Source organism: Micropterus salmoides, unplaced genomic scaffold, assembly GCF_014851395.1.
Source record: "Micropterus salmoides isolate LMB-PRFRI ecotype aquatic unplaced genomic scaffold, ASM1485139v1 Ms_hic_scaffold_19, whole genome shotgun sequence".
NCBI classification, from domain to species: domain Eukaryota; kingdom Metazoa; phylum Chordata; class Actinopteri; order Centrarchiformes; family Centrarchidae; genus Micropterus; species Micropterus salmoides.
The window spans coordinates 27,350,519-27,373,651 of record NW_024041039.1 but is presented as its reverse complement, the minus strand read 5'-3'; the positions used below and the strand labels follow the sequence as shown (position 1 = coordinate 27,373,651).

The window sequence follows — 23,133 nt, the reverse complement described above, 5'->3', positions numbered from 1 at the left end:
ACCCTGCAAAGCTAAATAAAGCTCAAAACTCTCAAATAAAACAGGAGTGACGATCCTACAAAATTAATGTCTATCAGAAGTACACGAACAAGAAAAACTACAATTACCAGAAAGACCCCAAACCCAACGCTTCCGGTTTACGGTTACCACGGGAGACAGAGGGAAGCTAAAGCATCGAGTACTGCAGTCCTCCAGTACAAGCGATGAAACGTCGAATTTGAACAGTTTTTCCAATACATTCGCCTACGTTATTCGCTATAATTGTAGTCGGCCATTTCATTGATGAGGGTACATTTAATGGTAACTGCCTCTGGTACTCGGTATCTGCCGCGTTAAGTAGTTAACGTTAACTAGCAAAGCTAAGTGGATAAGCTAACGTTAACGTTAAATTTACCATATCGAGGCCCGCATGATGTAGCTAGGTTGAAAAAGTTAACGTTAGCTGTCTAGTTTAGTACATAGCGTTGGGTAAGTGTCTGTTGATGCTAGTATAACTACGCTGTACGCAATTCATCTCGTCTGAAACGACATTAACGTTACCACCACCATGTTTATCTACCTCAGCAAGAAGGTTAGTGCCTTACACCTCTCGGTCTTCTACCTAACGTTGACCAACTATATAAAACTTCAGCAAAGACATAGATGTTGGTAACAGTGTGGCTTACATTTCCCGTGTTTTATAGATTGCTATCCCCAACAATATCCATCTAAAATGTGTCTCCTGGAACAAAGATCAAGGCTTCATTGCTTGTGGAGGAGACGATGGTCTCCTCAGAGTGCTCAAGCTTGAAACTCAGACAGGTAAGTTCAGTGGATGGAAATAACGGTGTGCACAGTACTGGTGTAAGCTCATGGTTTCAACTCATACAATACACAATGCAAACTTGTTTGACATGTGCTGGATAAAAAAAAAAAACATATCCTACCTAAAACGACTGGAATAACTTACTTCCACTCATAGCTGAAAAAATTGTTGGGTGGTTAGTCCATTTCTAGTATCTGAGATTGGTAAGACTTGGTTACATAATAACACTTATATGACATAACAACAACAACAACAACAACGATGATGATGATGATGATGATGATGATGATGATGATGATATAAATAAATCCAGTGTAGTAAAAGGCTAAAAGGACAACATGTGTAAAAGTTGTTATAAAGAAATCCACTGTTGATTACACAATAATCTGATGTTGGCTGGGCCTGGTTTCACTTGTGACAGTATGTGTCCTTGTTCACATTTAAACATTCAACATATATACATTTTTTATTGCTGTTATTTCGCTTTAATAAAATCAGTCAGCTAAATGACATTGCAAACGCAAACTTTTTGGAGTTTTGTTTAATAATGTTCCATACATTCAGCTTTTTGTTCTTCTGTCACAGTCAAAGCTGTTATGTAATAGCCATGTGAGTGAGATTTGAGGGTTTCTGAAACAATGATTTCTTACATTGTTTAAGAAATCTTCTGAAACTTTCATAATCTTTTTGGCTCTGCCCTGGTGCCTCAGTGTCCACTCACAGTTAGTTAGTAGAAATGGCACTAACTTGTCCACTCCGTCTGTTGCACAGACCTGCTATTGTGTTGCTATGTTAAACAAACAGAGACGACCACCAACAGTAATGTGCAACAATCAGTAAAACGTCTGCTGGTATTTAACTACTGTTCCAATGCTGTAGATGAGTGCTGCCCATTGTAAAAAGTTTTTTTAAAAATTCCCCCATAGAGAAGCTTGAACATTGTTGACGTTCTGAACCTGACCTCTTTTAATGCTTTGTCAACAGATGATGCCAAACTTAAAGGTCTCGCTGCACCCAGTAATCTGTCAATGAACCAGACTCTAGAGGGACACAGTGGTAAGTTATATTTAGTAGTTGGCAAACCCATTATCAATATATTTAAGTAACAGGCAGCATCCACAAAATTTAAAGTTTATACAGGAGCCACAGGAAATGTATCTGACACTTTATGATTAATACATTGCAGGCGCAGTGCAAGTGGTCACATGGAACGAACAGTATGAGAAGCTGACAACAAGTGACCAGAATGGACTTATCATTGTATGGATGCTCTACAAAGGTGATTACTGCCATCAAACTAAAAATACAAGTAGGCTTGTAATAAGCGCGGCTTAAGCTTAAGCTTTTGTTTCGACCAAAGGAACTACACCCCCAGAACTAGGAACTTTTGGAGGAAATCACTGCATTTCCACCGAAGGGACCAGGGTTTAAATTTAGTTCTATGGTCTTTATTTTACCCCTTTCCAAAAGTACCGATACTTTGGGGGGCTTGCCTTGCAGTGAATTTATGAATGGGCGAGAAGACGCTACTGGCTTTAACACGAGAACCGCCAACTGGTCAAATTTACCCGCGGTTGTTTTATGATTGTATGTATCTTTGTCCCCCAGTCTCTGACTTTTCCTAAAAGTGGGTTATGTAGCACCCCCTATTGTTAAAATAAAGCCAGATAAAAAAAAAAGGGCATTTATATCTGTAAGCGCCAGCGGGTAAAATTTACCCCTATAGAGAATACAGTCATTTTAGCGCTGTTCATGTTGCGCGTTTGGATAAACATTCTATGTTGTTATCGGCAACGCCTTTCCCGCTACAGAACAGCTGATGGAGTTACGCTAAATACAGGGTCTGAAGTTGTTGTTTTAAGTTTTCATCAGTCAGGAAGTTTTTACACAGAGCTGAAGTCGGTCTCCTCTTCTCCAAAACAAGTGGAACAGCTGATTACGGCAGGTAATAAAGCTTGTTCAAAATCCTGTTCCTCCGACGCTCAGGCGGACACAGACGTGAATGCAGCCAGCTGATCTGCAGGTCTTGTCGGCTGAAAAAGTTTTAATAACCTTCCAAACTGCTGTCTCTGTGCTCTGGTTATTTTAAGAACTTGATCGCTTTATCCAGTATGTTATTAAATTTGTAACGATCTTTATCATGTGTCTCTCATTATACTCCCACACAAAGCAAGCTGTTTTTAATGGTCAAGCATAGCCTATAGTTTTTCAATAATTCCAGTCAAATCTGATGTTCATTTATAAATTTTGCTCATGGATAGTGGTAAAATTTTTTTTAGGGCAGATAGACCTACGTCAGCTGGTTAATTTGCTTAATCTTCACAGGTCTTTAGGCCTCGATGGAAACGCACACAATAAGGGGCTGAAGGAACCTTTTAGTCCCTTGAAAAGATAGCCGAGGTCTTTTGGTCGAAACGCAGCTTTTTATAGTTGTTTGTCTTTGCCCCCTCCGAAGGTGCATGGTACGAGGAGATGATCAACAACCGGAACAAGTCGGTGGTGAGGAGCATGAGTTGGAACGCTGATGGTCAGAAGATCTGCATTGTGTATGAAGATGGAGCCGTCATTGTCGGCTCTGTAGATGGTAAAATAGACTTAAACTGTCACCATTAAAAATCTAATAAATGACAATCAATTACAGAATTTTTCCAGCTAAATTTGGCAAAATATTGTCCCTTGACAGGGATTGCTTTGTTCTCATACTGAGGGAATGATGCGAACATGTACAGTAGTATAAATGCCTTTTTTATTTGGTAGGAAACCGGATCTGGGGAAAAGAGTTAAAGGGAAATCAGCTTGCTCATGTAGCATGGTCACCAGATAGCAAGATCCTCCTCTTCGGCATGGTCAACGGGGAAGTACAGATCTATGACAATCAAGGAAACTTCATAGTGAGTACATAAACATGAGTAAAATAGAAAGTTCAGTTAATTTTAGTGTGTGCCTTGTATTGTCATCAGTGCAGCTTTCAGCGCACATGGAAAGAGCAGATTTAGTAAGAATCTGTTATCATACATTCTTCAACATCATCATATCAACATTAGTCTCTTTAAAGCTTTAAATGGTGATATATTAAGTTGTTACTGATAAATAATAATAATAATAAATAATTTTAAAGTTTTGTAAAGCCCTAAGTGTAGGACTTGAAAATATCAGACTTTGCCAACCTAAACTGACTTTGATTCTGCCTTTCTTTCAGGCACATCAGATCTTACCATATGCTCACTTTTACTGATTACATATATGTATATGTTGACTTTTTTATATTCTATGTTTTGTTTCAGATGAAAATGACCGTCAGCTGTCTCACCAATGCAACTGGAGCTGTCAGTATAGCAGGAATCCACTGGTACGCAGGAACTGGTGGTTACATTGAACCGGACTGTCCATGTCTTGCTATCTGTTTTGACAATGGAAGGTGCCAGATTATGCGCTTCGAGAATGATGAAAGTAAGAAAAAAAACAGTATATTGCAGTTTATTATCCAGGTTACACTTGAATGAAATGTTTACCAATGGTGCTGTGCTATGCTGCTGCCCTTTTCTTCAGACCCGGTGTGTATTGACACTCAGATCAATGTGGTCAGTATCCAGTGGAATCATTGCGGCAGTGTACTGGCGGTGGCGGGTTCTCTCAGAGCCTCAAATATGGAGAAAGAATTCAATGTTGTGCAGTTCTACACACCATTTGGAGAGGTGAGGGTGAAGATTTTACTTACATAGAATTTTATCCATAAAGATCAGGCATATGCAGTATACCATATACAGTATATGGGAGCAAACAGTTGACATAGAATGGACAGAATTATAAAGAATCCAATGTCTTTTGTTTCTGTTTTTTTAAGAATGAAATACCTCGCAATGTTAGTTTCTCTTTTGATAAAAGGGTAAATGGCTATGTTGAAGAATTATTGTGAGCCAGGTTCAAGTGTGAAGAAGTTTAACATAGCATGGTTTATTGAGCCCGGCCGAGGAGACACAGTTCCAGCATACAACATGTGAACATGTCAGATGTCAACACCAAATCTGAAGGATAACATATTTTGGTCCCTTTTATGTTTCTCTCTTCCCCCTAGTGCCTGTAGGTTTCTCTATTAGGTCATCTTTCACCTAGAATAACTAATCTATCTGATGTTTAGACTCCAATGCTTCGTCATATTGGAATCTCTCACTATCCGTGAGTTATACTCTAATCTGTTGAGTCAGTGAGTTCTTTTAAACATTCTTGTAGGAATCAACCTTGTAAGATTCCCAGAGCACTGATATCTGCTAGCCTGACGCCTGAGCTACTGTCTCTAACTAATCAGTCTATTGTTGTCTCCCTGACAAGGACAAGTACATGTGAGAAATACCTAAAGCTAGAATGTCAGAAAACACTTATGGGATCAGCTAAATTACTCTAAGCTAGAACTGTCTTACCTTTTCTTATTACATCAACAAAGCCCCTTAAGAAATATTCTCAACAGGCTACATTCTGAAGCGCTTTACGAGGTTTTTTCATTCAACCGTTCACGCACACACTCACACTCACAGACCAATGGCAGCGTGCTACCACTCACGATGCTGGCCAAACATCTAGAGCAATTTGGGGTTTAGTGTCTAGCCCAAGGACACTTAGAAAAAAAAAGTTTTAAATTATGCGCTTGCTTTGTTTTTTGATATTCAAACAGCATCTGAGAACTCTAAAAGTTCCTGGGAAGCAGATAACAGGAGTTGCCTGGGAGGGAGGAGGGCTGCGTATTGGCCTGGCTGTGGACTCCTACATCTACTTTGCTAACATAAGACCAGACTACAAGGTAAATGCTAACACTTGTGTGGGACTTTTAATCAAAGTTTTTGGGAGAGAATTAATTCTTAAAGATGCTCGTGGACAGACAAAACCTATACTTAATCTGGCGAGAGCACTGTTAAAACGCTGTTTGCAAATTTAAAAGTAAGGGTGGACTGGTAATCTGGCGAATGCCCAGTGGGGCCGGTTTAACATAAATTATTTATTTATATAGGCTTTTTTTTAAAAATGGGCCAACGATCGGGCCATAAAGCACGGAAAGTGGCCCATTGGGTAATTTTCTGAAGGCTACTGACATTGGGCTGATTCAATCACATCCCTTACTAGCCCCCACTCCCTCCTCCTCTGCTCTCTGTTTCTGGCGTTGCGGGCCAAAAGTTTTTTTAAATTCTTCAGACAGCTGCCACCAAATGCGCGAAAATAACAGCTATGTTTGCTACCGGGGCTGCAGTAGCTTCAACATCAGCTGCAGTAACCTGCGTGGTGCAGGCACAGGCACCTGAAACAGTAAAGGAGAGCTGTGGCCGCTGACAGGCAGAGGAGGAGGCGTGAGACAGCGGAGCAGAGTGACAAAGTGACAGAGCAGGAGGAGAGTGGAGGTGAAGCGGTTAGCATGGAGTAGCTCAACCTGTAGGGAGGGAGCAGGGAGGTGGGGTCATTTACACTGGGGACGCTGGGGACATGGAGGCTAGCCAGCACTTTTTGAAAGCATTTGTTAAAAATGTTCTGAAAAATAGCTTGCACCAAGAAATGTTAATTAACAAATAAAAATGCTGTGAGAAGGCTGATTTGCACAATAAGCCTGCAATGCAGTGTAAATATAGAAGAAAACTGTGTTGTCCCAAAAAATGTAACCTTGGCTAAAAACAAGAATAAGCTACTGAATTTTGTGCTTACCTTTAAAAAAAAAAAAAAATTCCAGCATAAATTGTTGCAGAAAATTTCTCCAGAATGCAGGAAATTAAGTGTTTAATGCTCAAAGTCTTCTGGGGGAGGACCCCTAGACCCCCCTATCAAACATTTCATCAATAAATAGTTTTTCTAAATAGTAGGCCTATTAAAATAGTCTTGTCTTATTGTCATGGTCCCAATCTTGTGCAAAGTCACATCTCATGTGTTTCATCGCACCCTTAATCTGAACCCTTTAATGGAAGGATGGTGTATTGGTAAGGGGTGTCCAACAGATGTTGGTAGGCCACCTGGGCCAAAAATGCCAGGGCCGATTTTTGTCCCAGTCCAGCTCTGCTTAAAAGCATTGATCAGGCCAGAGTTATAAAAACAGATTAAGTAGTGACATGAAGTGACAGTGATGACAAATCCAAATTAAAGCTGCAAGCAGCGTTGGGCGGGCCCTCGCACTTGTAAGCGCGTCCGCGCGTGAGCCGGCCGAGTTGCACATTCTGGAGTTCTGCCGGTGCGGCTGTGAATTTCCTACGCGTTTCCGACGCCGCATGAATGTACTATATGTCACTTCCTGTGTCCCCTATGTGGAGCTACATAGCACTTGCCGCTATGAATATAAATCGGTATTGACGTGTAGATGTCTGCGGGGTGGGAGAGTTATCAAGCACGTAAAGTTTGTTTCAGATGTGAACATGTACACTGAACAATAATGTACCCAAACAATAAAATAAATTCCTTTTATATTTCCCTGCCTTGTTGTTTATGTGTACATACAGAGGAAGAATGTGAGAACAGCACACATTTCATCGTTACTGTGTGTTAGAGCATGGGAGAACAGTGGATACTTTTAATACAGCCCACACCCCTAATACTGTGTAACTATAACAAGTAGAGAACAGAAGAAAAAGATGTTCTTTCTTTACAACTGTCTGCATAGCTTATTCATATTGTGTAATGAATGAAAATAAATAGGCCTACTAGGCTCCTCTCCACTTTGACATTTAAGATTAGCTCTTTTGATCCACCTTCATACACATGTGACATTACTGTACAACTTGAGAAAGGTGAGTTGTTTTCTGCTCCAGCCTGCCTAAAAGAAAAGCGTTTTGGGGATTAAATGGACTTTATTAGCTGCTGCAGTGCAGGATGAACTCAGAACAGACCCATTTCTCACCTTATTATTCTAAACCATGCAACGAAGAAGAAGAAATGCATAATAAATCCTGGGACAAAATCTGTCCACAAATACTGTACAGCATGTAGTCTAATGAACAAGACTCGTGTTATAGCTGACTTGGGCAGTGAAATGTTTAATTTTTTTAATTCATGTGGTCATAGTTGTCCACAACTCAAATCAGAATATATGAAGAAATGTTTTATACCACCTCAAGAAGGCTTCCTATCAGAAAGGTAGGAAGGTATTTCAAATGTACAACTGCAGTCCTGAAATCTAAGTAAAGTAATTTCCCTGACATTTTTGTGTTACTTTACTTTTAATAGACGCATGTAACAGGTTTTATACTTCCTGTGAGTATAATCCAATCAATCTTATTTTCATACTGTATATCCGATGTGTAATTTGATAAATTGTGTTGTATGTCAGAGAAGACTCTGACTGCAACATGCGTCTTTGTAAAGAGAGAAACGGACAGAAAAAGTCTCTAACTCTGCCTGTCAGCTCGCTCTGCTCCGTTAAAACTGAATTTACCATACAGAATTGAATACGAGTGCACTCCAGATTTAGCTGCAGCCAGCTGACCGTGTGCTTCTCCCTATACCGCAGTTCTGTGTCCATGCATGCAGCAAACTGAAAGCACTGTCTGTCGGAGCGTCTACGTGAAAAGAGAAGGAAGAAATTGCTGGTAGTATTGTCTTCAGAGTTGTTAAACACCTCAGCGCACTGAAGGAAGCCATCTGACTGTGTGAGGGGCAAGATCGTTGATTTCTGCAGGTAGAGTAGGAGCTCTCCTGTCTGACTGGTCCACCAATAGCAGAGAAGATGACCCCTTGAGACACAGCCCCTCCTCATTTGCATAATGAGACAGAAATTTAAAAAGGACAGGCAGAAATAAATACCATGGGTGAAAATAAATAAGGTAGAAAAATACAAAGGAAGAATAAAACAGACAAAAATATTAAAACACACACATAAATAAATACATTAAAAAAATTAGTAATAAATAAAGTTGAAGATTATAACAGAGAATAAATAAATAATGTAATTATAACAAAGGTGAATAAGTAAAGGAACTAATTAAAATATATACATTTATGTCTCCTTGTATAATTTAATTACTGCCAACATTTATTTATTTACTTTATTTTTTGTGTATTTAATTGGAAGCTTATTTGTTTATTGAGCATTTATTTATTTCTGTATTTATTTCTGACTGTGTCAGGATCGGTCCTCCATAGAGGGGTGGGAGAGTTATCAAGCACGTAAAGTTTGGTTCAGATGTGAGCATGTACACTGAAGTTACAACAACTTCCTGTGTCATGGCGAAGACTTGATCTCTGACGCCACGCCACGGACACACCCATTGACGAAAACTCGCAAATAGCACAACTTTTCATCTTCAATGCCTTTAGAAGGCACAGCACAAATTTGAAGTCGGTCGGACTAAATCCCTAGGAGGAGTTCGTTAAAGTACGAAGTGTGTAAATCATCCAAAATTTGACGTAAAATTCAAAATGGCCGACTTCCTGTTGATTTTAGGGCATCGCTCCAAGAGGCTTTTTTGTGCGTCTGGACAAGATACACGTACCACAGAAAATTCGTGCACGTAGGTAAAACGTGCGGCGGGGGCTGCTTCGTTAAAAGTCACTTCCTGTTGCCAGTAGGTGGCGCTATGACTGTCTGTGAATGTGAGCATGTACATGTGTTCAGGGCGGGACTCTCATCCTACATGTACAGTTTGGTCCAGATGTGAGCATGTACACTGAAGTTACGACAACTTCCGTGTCATGGCGAAGAGCTGATCTTTGACGCCACGTCACGGACACGCCCATTGACGAAAACTTGCAAATAGCACAACTTTTCATCTTCAATGCCTTTAGAAGGCACAGCACAAATTTGAAGTCGGTCGGACTAAATCCCTAGGAGGAGTTCGTTAAAGTACGAAGTGTGTAAATCATCCAAAATTTGACGTAAAATTCAAAATGGCCGACTTCCTGTTGATTTTAGGGCATCGCTCCAAGAGGCTTTTTTGTGCGTCTGGACAAGATACACGTACCACAGAAAATTCGTGCACGTAGGTAAAACGTGCGGCGGGGGCTGCTTCGTTAAAAGTCACTTCCTGTTGCCAGTAGGTGGCGCTATGACTGTCTGTGAATGTGAGCATGTACATGTGTTCAGGGCGGGACTCTCATCCTACATGTACAGTTTGGTCCAGATGTGAGCATGTACACTGAAGTTACGACAACTTCCGTGTCATGGCGAAGAGCTGATCTTTGACGCCACGCCACGGACACGCCCATTGACGAAAACTTGCAAATAGCACAACTTTTCATCTTCAATGCCTTTAGAAGGCACAGCACAAATTTGAGGTCGGTCGGACTAAATCCCTAGGAGGAGTTCGTTAAAGTACGAAGTGTGTAAATCATCCAAAATTTGACGTAAAATTCAAAATGGCCGACTTCCTGTTGATTTTAGGCTATGGCTCCAAGAGGCTTTTTTGTGCGTCTGGACATGATACACGTACCACAGAAAATTCGTGCACGTAGGTGAAACGTGCGGCGGGGGCTGCTTCGTTAAAGGTCACTTTCTGTTGCCAGCAGGTGGCGCTATGACTGTGGGTGAATGTCGGCATGTACATGTGTTCAGGGCGGGACTCTCATCCTACATGTACAGTTTGGTCCAGATGTGAGCATGTACACTGAAGTTACAACAACTTCCTGTTTCATTGCGAATCATCGACGCCACGGACACGCCCATTGACGAAAACTCGCAAATAGCACAACTTTTCATCGTCAATGCCTTTAGAAGGCACAGCAGAAATTTGACGTTGATCCGACTAAATCCCTAGGAGGAGTTCGTTAAAGTACGAAGTGTGTAAATCATCCAAAAATGGCCATAAAATTCAAAATGGCCGACTTCCTGTTGACTTTAGGCTATGGGTTCTTGAGGCTTTTTTGTGCGTCTTGATACGATACATGTCCCCAGAAAATTTCGTACATGTAGGTTGAACGTGAACGAGGGGCTAATCATTTCCAATTTTCAAGGTGGCGCTAGCGAGTCATTTTGCCACGCCCATGTGCGAAACTTGTAGAATACGAAATTTTTCACCGGTTCTGACATGTTTGCAAATTTTGGTGAGTTTTCGAGTATGTTTAGGCCATGTCATTTGGGCCTACTTTGCAGAAAAAAAAAAAAAAAAAAAAAAAAAAAAAAAAAAAAAAAAAAAAATATATAATCCGAGCAGATTCAATAGGGACCTCGCACGGTCGTGCTCGGGCCCTAATAAACAGGATGTCACATGTCTTTCAGTTAGAAGAATGTTTGGATTATCTTTACATGTTCCATCCATTTGTAAGTGTCTAAAGGTTCTTTTGGCCATTGATTTTCTCTTTCACGTGGAAGGTGTGTGTCATAAAATACATACTAGACATATATTTGGTGTTTTAGTTTTATAAAGCAACTCTTGATCCTACAGCAAAGACAACACCTTGCTTGTAGGATCTGTCCGGAAAAATAATAGGTCATATGTTCCTGTCTATTATCACACATTGAAGATGACTACGTAGTGTATTCCTTTCTTAAATAAAGAGGGTGAAATTAGTCATAGCAGACCATTTTCTATAAACCTACAGTGAAAAGTACTACTTGGAAGATGTAGCTACTGCACAGTTATTCAGACAAAGGGGTTCTTTGAAGGGACATGTGTTTTTTATTAAATGACAAATTTTCCTTTCCAGAGTTTACAAATGTCACACAAAATCTCATCAGCTCTTTTATGTCCCTTAACAGTGGGGCTACTGCTGCAGCACAGTAGTGTATGCCTACACAAAGCCAGAGCGGCAAGACTACTGTGTGGTATTCTGGGACACCAAAAACAACGAGAAGTTTATTAAATATGTCAAGAGCTTGATGTCCATCACTACCTCAGGGGACTTCTGCATCCTAGCCAGCAAGGCAGATGACACCCAGCCTCAGGTACAAACACGTCCTAACTTGGCAAAAATCTTGTTGTGATGAACATTGCAGATTGACTTGATATGCTAGTTACATGCTGTATGATTCAGACAAGCTTATCGATTGCTGTGTATGTACTTTTACATACTTGGGCTGATACAGTAGAAGATGGACAGTAAGATATAAGAGTAAGGATCACAAATGTTTCTCTGCTGTCTTGCCCCCTGTTTTTCTAATTCACTGGCACACAGGAGGATGCTGAGTTAGAGTCTGGGAGTCATTCAAGGGTAATGTACAAATTAAAACCACACACTCAAAATGAGAACTATTTGTTTTGATAAAGAATCATACATTGACCTGTAGAATGAGTTTGCACTGCTGTGTGTTTTTCAGTATGTCCTGATTCTGTGCAACTCCATTGGGACTCCACTGGACTCAAAATACATTGATATTGGTGAGTTCATACATTAAAAAGAGACATATTAATCTTGTGATGCCACATTTTCTTGTCAGAACTCCATTAAAGTGACGTTCTGACATTATACCATCTTCTAAACAAGCTATGTGCCCTACAAGAGTGCATACAGTGAGAATACAGAAGTGAATGTGGTAATAATCTTCTTGTGGCACAGCAGTGGGCTGATCAAAGTCTGAATTTACCATAAGGTTCGTGTAATTCTTCTAGCCAATGTGAAAGATCACACCCTGTGCATAGAGAAATGGTGGCTGGCTTTCTGCCACCTGCCACCCACAGTTACATCTTTCATGGGCACACAGCGTCCTATAGCAAATAGACAGTGAGCACTGGGCGTCTTTATATCACACAAATAGTCAGCATTCTGTCTCTGTTTGATGTGGCCAAATGTTTGCTGAGAAGCTCAGGCCAAAACAGTTCAAAGTCTGCAGATTTTAAAGGCTTCTCATGGTCTGAATCAGGTTTGAGAGACCCAACATTGTTGAATAATAAGAGAGTGAGTTGAAGTTTACGCATTTTGGAGGTGTGTCCTCTCGTGGCCTCATGATTGCTTGTTTTGCCAGACTAGTCAAAGTGGAAAAAAAATCTGTTTGAGAACAGTATTATACAGTAGTATCTTCTTGTATTTATCCACAAAGAAAATATGGACACAATTGTTCCTCGTTCAAAGTTACAGATAATCTTCATATTTGATCTTTGATGTAGTTTGGTAAAGTTCACTGTAAGAGAATGAATTGTATTTTATGTAACTTGTCACCACCCAAATAAAATGTAATACCTAATTATTATTTATGTACAGTGCATGTACTGAAACTGTATAGTGTGAGACCAACAAGAACCAGAAAAAACTTTCAAATCCTCTCTGTCTGTAACATTAGTAACACAGTCTGTATTTGAAGCTTGGTACACGCAGGATCCCCCCCATGACACAAATAAGAAGTGGATACAATGTATTGAGTTGCTCCCAAATGGCACAAAATGATATACCCTATTTATAATAAGTCTGTCACTTGCCCACTTGGTCAGATCCACTGTTTGTCACCATGACCAAGACACATGTGATCGCTGCATCCAAAGAGGCTTTCTACCTGTGGCAGTACAGAGTGGCGAAGAAATTAACAGCTCTGGAGATCAATCAAGTGACCAGAACTAAGAAGGAGGGAAGAGAGAGGTGAGTTTTTTGTTTTTACAGTACATCGGAGCTCAATGTTGTGAGGACTGTATTTAACAAAGCCAGGTAGTGGATGGGGACAAAATATAATGCCCACATCAGAACTTACAGTAAACATTGAGCAGATCATGGAAACTTACACGCTTAACCTCAAGGCTAGAGTCTGTGAGTCAGTGGATGACACTGTGGGTTTACTGGCTCACTGTAGGGTGTCGGTACTGACAGTGCCATGACAAGGATTCATTCATCGGAATCAAATGCCACTGAGGTTCCAGACAGGCTAGGCACGGCCTAATATTCTGCCAGGGCTATCCTAGCACCCAGACCACAGTTCACCTCAGCGGAAAGGGCAGCTGTTTTTCTGGTTGTCTGGCTGTCTCTCTGGCTCTTTCTCATTTGTTTTCACTTCCTTCCTTTCTAGGGTCTATCACATTGACAGCAGCCCATCTGCAGCCAATGACAGTGGTACAGATTTTGCAAAAGCCTTCACAGTAAGACATTTCTACCTCTAACTCTACAAAAACACTTCTGAGCCATCTTTAGTAGAGTAAACTGTGAAACTATGATGTTACATTTTAATTTTGGAACTTTCCTTTTGAATTGTTAAAGTTTCTGTATAAAATGTATTATTTTTAGATACACCTGTAGTAGTAGTAGTAGTAGTAGTAGTAGTAGTAGTAGTAGTAGTAGTAGTATAACAACAACGACAACGACAACAATAATAATAATAATGATAATGATAATGATAATGACAATAATAATAATAATAATGATAATAATGATAATAATTATTAATATTTAATATATACTTATTATAACTATTATTATTATTTATTTAAAATAAATCGTTAGCTCACAAAGGAATAAATTCAACGAGAATAAAGTAAAACAGATAAATTGTATAAATTGTCATATTTCACGTGTACGTTTCTGTTCTGTTTCAGGCAACTCGAGATCCCATTTGTTGTATTACAGCAACAGATAAGACCCTGATTGTGGTATGTACATCTCTCTTTTATTTTATAAAAGTTTGAATAATTCCATAAAATGAAAAAGTAAAATTAAAGTTGAGTGTCTGGGTGCGTGTGCTTACAGGGCCGTGAGTCTGGCACCATCCACAGATACAGCCTCCCAAATGTTGTTCTCATCCAGAAACACATTTTGAACAACAGAGCCTACTATCTGTCCTTGAACTGCAACTCCAGGCAAGCACTGATCGAACTCGTTCCAAGAACTTTTTTTTTTAGGATTGGTAACCTTTCACATTCCAGATATTAATGAGCTGGCAAAAACCTTATAAATGTAATGTTTGGTTGTTCTACTAATGTAACTCACACTGTTCCGCTGGTGGCCATGTTGGAAAGCAGCCTGCATCAACGGTGGATAGTTTTTAGAAGAACGCAGAGCAAATATGGGTGGATAACAGTTCTGTTGGGCTTTACTGGTGCCACACTGGCAACAATGTGCTGCTCCTTCGGCAAATCATATGCAACATCCTACATATCAAATAAAGTGGTTTGGGTGGCTACATGTCCATCTTAAGATAAAGACAGGTACAAACAACAATAGTAGGCTAGGGGTAGCTACCCCAGCTAATGGGTATGATGTTTTAAAGCGATCGTATCGATACCTTCATGTAGATGAAAAAAATAATAAGTAAAAATAATTGTATTAAAAAGAAATAGCTAAAATACAGATAATCGACATGCAAAGAAAAGTGAATTCCCAAGAAATTACCGTGGTTCTCTTAACTTGATGCACAGCAGATGAAATATTTCCCATTTGCAGGGCTGTTATAAAATGTAATTATCGTTTTCTTTAGTCGCCTGGCCATAATCGACATCGCGGGCGTGCTGACTTTGTTGGACCTGGAAGTTCGTGCCTCCACAGACGACAGCACAGGAAACCAGGCATCTGCAGGAGATCCATCCAAGTTTGAGCGCAAGGATGTCTGGGACATGAAGTGGGCTAATGACAATCCTGATCTGTTTGCCATGATGGAGAAGACCAGGATGTATGTCTTCAGGAACCTAGACCCAGAGGTGAGTGCTCAGGTGTTTGTGCGACAGTCAGCTGCATTGTCTTATTGGCACTAAATAAACATTTAGCAACTGTTGCAATAATGTATTGTATTTTGTATATTGTAAAAACAGGAACCAGTCCAAACATCTGGATACATTTGCAACTTTGAAGACCTGGAAATCAAATCTGTACTGCTTGATGAAATCATGAAGGTGAAGAGATGGTTTAAGTCCCAACACAGTCATGTTAAAACATAACCACTTATGCTAATATCAACATATATATTTTTTCATAGTTTCAACTGAAAGTTTTGTTTTGCATTTGCTTGACAGGATCCAGAGAGGCCTAACAAGGACAACCTCATCAACTTTGAAATCCGCTCCCTGAGAGACAGTCGTGCATTGATTGAAAAAGTTGGGATTGAAGATGCCTCACAGTTCATTGAAGACAATCCTCACCCAAGGCTCTGGTAAATGCACATTTTGATATTTACTTTTGATTCAGCGTAAAACCTGGCTTTAAGTTTAAGGGCCATATTATAATTGCGCAAGTGCAGCAACAGACTCTGTGGGAGTCTCTTTAAGCACACCTACTGTTTTAATTCATGTATATGTGCAGCAGTGCACAGAGTAAAAGATCTGGGTGAAGGTGGATGGAGATCACAGGGCGGGGTTTTTAATAAATGCCACATCACTGGTCACATCGCTGTGAAACACATGTGCCAATTACAGTGAGGCATTGACGACACAGGCTCTACAAATGAAGGATCAGCCTCTCGAAGAAATCGTATTGTTGTCTGCGTGGTCCGGATTTAATGAACTGAAGCCGAATGTTTTCATACAGTATAAAGCAGCTGTGGATAACAGATCCAGAGTGGAAGTAATCACTCATATTCAGTTATAGATAAATGCACAATGGTTTACTGATGTTTGTGATTTCCCCTCATTAAATATTATTTTTGATGCAGATTTAAACACATCTACTGGTTGGGGAGGGTTTAATTACATTTGTTTATTTAAATTTTAGGCATTATTGCATTATCGCTGTGCATTTGCTCTTGTTGATAAAACCACCATAGTGGCAGCTATTTGACGTGCAACAAACAGAGGTGGTTAAAGACATCTATTCTCTGCACAAAGTTAAAGACCAACAACTCACTTTGCACTCCCTCATTTAAATGAACCTCCCATCTGTGCACTTTGCAGTCTGCGCTGTGCATCAGAATACCACACAGATGGGAAAAGAATTTTTCAAGGTCAGAGATATACAAAACTGTCGGACTGCTGCTCGCACTGGTTGTTGCGCCACTGCGAAAATAGGGCCATAAATGATGATTTAAAATGTTCAGTTCAAAGTACAATCATGTATTGTGTCCTCATAGGTTCTGTAAGTTTGCCTCTCTCCCGTGTAAACTATCCATTTCTTTATCTGTTGGTGTTTTGCTTCTAGTTTGACACAAAATCATCACTTCTTGGGCAACTTTTGATTTTCATTTAATCAACAAATGTACAAGCTTTCACGAATAAAGAGATTGAATCCCTGTTATTTTATTTTTATGCAGCTAAATCTATTCTCAAAAGCAGTTCCTGAATTGTCTAACTAATCAATGGCTGCGGTCAGAACCATTTTCCATCTGAACATATACTCTGTGCTGGTGTGGGAGCATGATAGAGTGTAAGAGATTTATGGTTATAGTCTTTTGAAGCAGCAGCTTGATCGCAATGGCTTATGTGTGTTCTCTGGCTGGGGTGTCAATTCTTACAGCATCCCTCAAACTTTGGCAACATCAAAAAATTCCCTTTCTAGGAGTCAGTTCCAGTATATGACATAAGGATACTCTTTGTACTCATCTCATAGAATTATAAAGTCATAGAATCATTGTGTTTGATACAGATGGCTTGATTACAGACACTTATTTGGTAAAGACCACTTACATATTGATTTACAGTTACAAGTAACACTCTTAGTCATGGATTAGTTAGTGAGTTAGTAATAGCTCCATTACAGTTTATATCATGCCATGCAGCTCTACTGGTGATTGTAGCTAACCACCTCTCTCTCTCCGTTATGAACCTGTCAGGCGTCTACTGGCTGAGGCAGCCCTCCAGAAACTGGATCTGAAGACGGCTGAACAGGCCTTCGTCCGTTGCAAAGACTACCAGGGCATCGAGTTTGTGAAGCGCCTGGGCAACCTGCAGAGCGAGCCGATGAAACAGGCGGAGGTGGCAGCTTACTTCAGCAGCTTTGAGGAAGCTGAGCGGATGTATCTGGATATGGATCGCAGGTATATTTAGCTATATTTGTTCGGGCATATCTGATAGGGACATCAAAACCTCCACTAATTGATTCCGTTCTTGTTTGCTTTTGTTCAATTTGTCATTTTCAATGTCAGTGTTACCTTATGCCCCCAGGCGTGATGGCTAGTGGGTGTTTTATTTCTTGCAGGGACCTTGCCATCAGCCTTAGGATCAAGCTGGGAGACTGGTTCAGGGTTCTCCAGCTGCTCAAAACTGGCTCTGGGGACTGTGATGATACGCTGCTGGAACAGGCGTACAATGCAATTGGAGACTACTTTGCTGACAGACAGAAATGGTATTTAAATTTAGTTTACCAATTCTTTCTCTGGTTGTGTATTTATCAATCCCAAGACTGTTGTTAATACATTGTGGTGTATTTAGTATCCAAGCTATAAACAATGCAGAGAACAATTAGTTAGTGCCTAAGTTGAATGGTATTATTAATGCTGCCAATAAAGAGATTTCATTATTAAAGGGTAGGTGAACAATGAACACACTGTTTATACTAGCTGTGAAGTGAGCCCTTCCTAACATGTTTCCAGTGTAAGTCCTCATTCTGTGCAAAAATGCATTCAGATTTTCATTTGAAACTAGTTAGGGGATCTTCCAAAGTTAGTCATTTGAGTGCAAAATTCCATCTTTTTTCCCCCCACTTGTGTGCTTGCTGAGCCATATGGGAGGAACAGTTACAAAAAGAGTGATTTTTGTACTAAATACTGAAGCCTTGCGTTAGCTTCAGCTAAACTTTAGGACTGTGTTTTTTCTCCCCCATCATTTACATTGGAAAAATTGTTAGGAGAATAGCCAGTATTGAGAATAAGCATTATTACAGTGAGCAGTAACTCTTTCAGTGTACTTAGGAGCTTGTAAGTGTTGTTGTAAGACAGGCTTGGAAAAAAGGCCACATGATTTAAGATCAAAGGAAACAAACAACATAATTTTTAAATATAAATCCTTTCTGTTTCAAGGGTCAATGCAGTGCAGTACTACCTTCAGGGTCGCAACCAGGAGAGGCTGGCAGAATGCTACTACATGTTAGAGGACTACGATGGTCTTGAAAGGCTGACCACTGTGCTTCCAGAGAATCATAAACTTTTACCGGTGAGTCAAATGTTGAGGTTGGACCTAAAATAAGTCTTTGATATTCTCTTTAGGCTTTATGTACAGGTTCAGACACCAGTGACTCTGAATCTGTAGCTTTTAAATCTGTAGCTTTTAAATACAACAAACACTACAGTATCTCCTACATTTCCATTCTCCATCTCTATGTTGCAGGAGATTGGACAGATGTTTGCCACTGTGGGCATGTGTGAACAGGCTGTGAACGCTTACCTTAAGTGCAACCAGCCCAAAGCTGCTGTTGACACCTGTGTCCATCTAAACCAGGTGAGAGAAAACCTGTGGCGCCAGAGTATCTCAGTGACGCTCTGAAGACAGCGATCTTCAGACAGCTTTGGACCACAGCAGTCACAGTGGCACCTGCTGTCCTCCCACTCCCATCCTCTTCCTGAGTGATATTTAGCCCTAGAGTGTGAATGCTGCGTTCAGACTATGTTCTTCCAATGTAAATTTGAGCATTTGGTTCAAGAAAAATTATTTTTTAACTGTTCTTTGTGCAAGTTTGATCTTTATGTACATCAGTAACATAAGCTGCAGCTGTGCTTTAATTTATAGGATGGTACATTTGCTCTGTAATTCACCATGTGTTACCATGAAGTCATTAGCAGTCCTGACTTCCTCCCTTCTCTGCAGTTTCTCCTCCTGCGTTAATATTGTGGTTTTGACAATGAAATGAACAGGCACACAGTCACTTTAACTGTTTCCTCTTTAACCTTCCTGTTGGCTCATCCCCAGAATGTTTGAAAAATACAGTGTTTTTTCACGCCATCTAACTGTTGTGCCTTGACTATGAGTGAGATATGCAGCTATGGATCATTGTCAGCAGGGTTGGAGTACTGGGAGCCAAAAAATGGACTAGTTTAGTGACGCAGATTTTCACTGAAAGCTAAATTGAAGTAAATGTTGCACACATAGCAATGACTTTTGTGATTAGTATTTCAGATTAATTTGCCAAAAAGCCATAGGCAAAAATAATGCTGTTGTAATTTTGTTTTTGAAGAAATGTTGTCATCATTTCTTACAGTGGAACAAAGCGGTGGAGCTCGCCAGGACCCACAACATGAAGGAGATTAAATCTCTTCTTTCCAAATATGCTTCACATCTGCTTGAGAAGAATAAAACTTTAGAGGCAGTGGAACTGTATCGGAAAGCCCACCATTTTCTTGATGCAGCCAAACTCATGTTTAAGGTAGTCCTGGTTTCATGCTCACTAGAAAAACCTCAAGTTGTATGTGGCTTTTACATTGAGATAGAGGTGTGATCCTTAATAATAATGGTGATTGTTAATATTTTCAGTTTCCTTCAGCACCCTTAGAGCAGTATTTTTAACAGAGTTAATCATTTGAATAAACTGGAAAACACCTAAAACCTTCTCATTTCAGACATTTTTATGTTGTGTTAGATACTGGGCAATTTGAAAGCCATGGGGAAATGATTAGTCTTTAACAAATATAAATATTTCCTATGCTTATATGGAGCAAATTACTTGCTGGAATGTTTGTGGGCACATACCATGGAATTTGTGGCTGCTGTTACAGATAGCAGATGAGGAGGCGGAGAAAAGGACCCGACCACTGCGAGTGAAGAAGCTCTATGTGCTGGCAGCACTTCTTGTTGAAAATTACCACGAGCAGGTGAAGACGTCACAGCAGAGCAAGGCCAAAGGGAAGAAGTCTGAGGTAATATACGTCATACATACCGTATATATACTATGGATGTATTCTTTATTTGTTTTCAAGCTTGTTTTCAAAAGGTATCGATATGCATCATGTACTGTGCTGTATGTCATTCACTAGTGTATGGGACAGTATATGGTTTAGTGTATTTATTCTTCTTTTGCTGGAATTAGGCAACGTTTGCACTTGCTGGGCTGCTTGAGGAAGATTCAACCTCTTCAGACAATCATATTGTGGACAATGCCTGGCGTGGAGCGGAGGGGTATCACTTCTTTCTGCTAGCTCAGAGGCAGCTATATCAAGGCTACATGGAGAACGCAATGCGCACAGGTACAAAATTACATACAGTAGGACAGTTGACCTTATAATGTCATAATTAATATACAGTATTTTCCATAACTATGCAAAGACAGATGTTGAGTTCATGAGCTATTATTTAGTTTTCACATTTATTAAGTATTCCACAGGTTGTCTCTCCACACATTTTTGAAGTTGACTATATTCTGGAATTTGTTGCATTATTAAATTGTATTAAATACTTCAGTATAATTTGTGTAAATACGTAGGTCAGTGCTGATTCATTAGATCAGTATCCTTACTATGGATTTTGTCACAGCTCTCACAAGCCTCTTTACACAGGCTCTTATTTCATTTTAGAATCAACAGCAGTAACAACTGTACAATGCCTGACTAACTTCGGAGTCTCGGGACCTAGGCTGAAGTCAAGTTATTTTCCTATAATAGATACAACCTAACAGAGAGGAAGTCTCACCGTTTCTCTCCATTTTTAAAGCCCTTCACCTGCGCGAGTATGAGGACATCATCCCAGCGGTGGAGATCTACTCTCTGCTCGCCATTTGTTCGGCAGCCTACCGGGCCTTTGGCACCTGCTCACAGGCCTTCATCAAGCTGGAGTCCTTAGAGAGTCTGAACCCTGAACAGCGGCAGCTTTACGAGGATCTGGCGCTGCAAATCTTCACCAAGCACACCCCAAAGGACAGCCGCATGATGGAGCTGGACAGATCATCAGAGGGGTGAGGGCACCAGGGAGTTCAGATCAAACTCTGGCCCCAAACAATGATATGTCTAGTTTCCTAAACTGTATGGCTACAAAATCATATCATCATATTATTTTAAAGTGTGTAAAGGCACTGTTTTGGAAGAAGGAGCATAGGGGCCTTAATAAATCACCATATTCTCAACTAATTCTATTTTTCCCCTTTTAGGACGGAAGGAAAATTACCCACATGCATCGTGACAGGTGTACCGATCCAGGAGTACCAGTTCTGGATGTGCGGTGTGTGTAAACACTGCGCTCTAGAGCAGGAGATCAGCAAATATAACTGCTGCCCGCTGTGTCACAGTCCTGTAGCATGAAGGTCAATCCCATAAGGATAAGGATTCATTTTTGGAGGGAAAACCACATATCAAAGCATTAAACTTGTTGAACTGAACGGTTAACAACTATGAAACTCAGCTATGGCGATGCTAAAAGAACAAGCACCTAAACAGCAGTCAAAACAGCAAAATAAATGTTCAGTGAGCTTCAATTTAAATGTCTTTAACAGCATAGTTAAATGTTGTAAAATACATGAACGAATATAACTACTTTGTTAACTATTTTTATATGGAAGTAAACAGTGAATAAACATTAATACATCAATTTAAAATGTATTTTGATCTGATTTCCTTTTGCTGACCTTTTAATGTCATGCTGCATTGTTGACCACTGTGTATGATGTGGAAAATACTGTTCACCAAGGACGGATGGCTTTCAAGCCATTATCGCCAACTAGTTCACTTGGAAACTAGCAATCAATACCCACACCATCAGTAGTGTTTACTGAGGACATCACTGCACTTGGGAACAGTGGGAACTTAACAAATATCTGTGTTGACCTGTGAGGAAGTCTTACATACATCCAACCAGATGAAATACCTCTTTAAGTGGGGTATGTCCCGTGCTCCCCAGGGGTCAGTTTGGTAAATAAATAATAAGGACATGTTTCAAAGGGAAACGTTGCCTCTATTATGGTTCTTAAATCATGATAAAATGGAATTTTCCAGTTTTTAACCTTTACATTTCTGTGTCAAGACGGACATGTAATGAATAATTATGAATGTATGAACTCAAATGGTTTTAAAAAAAAACAACATAACCATCAACATTCATATGATGGTAAATAATTCACACAACTCTAATGCATAAAATAATCTTAATGAATTAAATGTAAAACCATATCCTCATGGCTCCACCGCTGCAGTCTGTACTGAGGTTCCTCTACAGTCCACCCTGATTGTCCTCACATACAGTCTTCTCCCGCCCTCTACTGTCAGAAAATGGCATCAGTGAGGAGGCTACAGCATCATAAGCAGGCATTGTATAAAAGGTCATTTTTAATTTGACTTAGCATATTTAAGCATATTTTAAAGATATTTTCTGTAATGCTTTTGGTATATGTTGCAGAAGGAGATTATATTGCTGATGTTCATAGTACTACAGAGTGATTTGGTGTGCTGCTGCAGCTTGATTTGTCTTAAATATCACATACATTGACTAATATTGAATAGTTTACTCACATTATACACTTTGTGTACTGTGTAATATAGGCCTTCTGTTATTAAGGTTTTTGAATGAATTCTGTGAATTATACTCCATGTCCACATATAAAAAATTGCCAGTACATCCAGATTTTAAAGTAAATGCCTGCTACCCCAAACCAATATTGAGTTTTTGAACATAATG

General features: G+C 39.9%; 1 protein-coding gene across 2 annotated transcripts; it reads left to right on the top strand.

Moving 5' to 3' along the window:
- Positions 1-152: 152 nt before the first annotated feature.
- Positions 153-22,057, top strand: wdr35 (WD repeat domain 35). 2 transcript variants are annotated; one of them, XM_038729343.1, is made up of 28 exons: positions 153-571; positions 684-801; positions 1,790-1,861; positions 1,992-2,084; positions 3,261-3,389; positions 3,563-3,696; positions 4,090-4,255; positions 4,355-4,500; positions 5,475-5,600; positions 11,463-11,648; positions 11,879-11,914; positions 12,021-12,081; positions 13,129-13,273; positions 13,695-13,764; positions 14,218-14,271; positions 14,369-14,478; positions 15,096-15,315; positions 15,427-15,507; positions 15,628-15,764; positions 17,376-17,579; positions 17,741-17,887; positions 18,561-18,693; positions 18,868-18,978; positions 19,736-19,900; positions 20,250-20,390; positions 20,561-20,717; positions 21,181-21,421; positions 21,614-22,057. In XM_038729343.1, the coding sequence occupies exons 1-28, from the start codon at positions 548-550 to the stop codon at positions 21,762-21,764; spliced, it is 3,558 nt and encodes a 1,185-aa protein (XP_038585271.1). In that variant the 5' UTR covers positions 153-547; the 3' UTR covers positions 21,765-22,057. The 2 variants fall into 2 exon arrangements, with proteins under 2 accessions (XP_038585271.1, XP_038585272.1); XM_038729344.1 differs by lacking the exon at positions 11,879-11,914.
- The last annotated feature ends 1,076 nt before the right edge of the window (positions 22,058-23,133 follow it).

What these genes read in the sequence shown, in the direction of transcription:
- wdr35 (XM_038729343.1), top strand. Translation starts at nt 548, where the DNA reads ATGTTTATCTACCTCAGCAAGAAG. An exon ending in CATTGTCGGCTCTGTAGATG is followed by an intron (nt 3,390 to 3,562) that starts GTAAAATAGACT and finishes TTTATTTGGTAG; the next exon opens with GAAACCGGATCTGGGGAAAA. An exon ending in AAGAAGGAGGGAAGAGAGAG is followed by an intron (nt 13,274 to 13,694) that starts GTGAGTTTTTTG and finishes CTTCCTTTCTAG; the next exon opens with GGTCTATCACATTGACAGCA.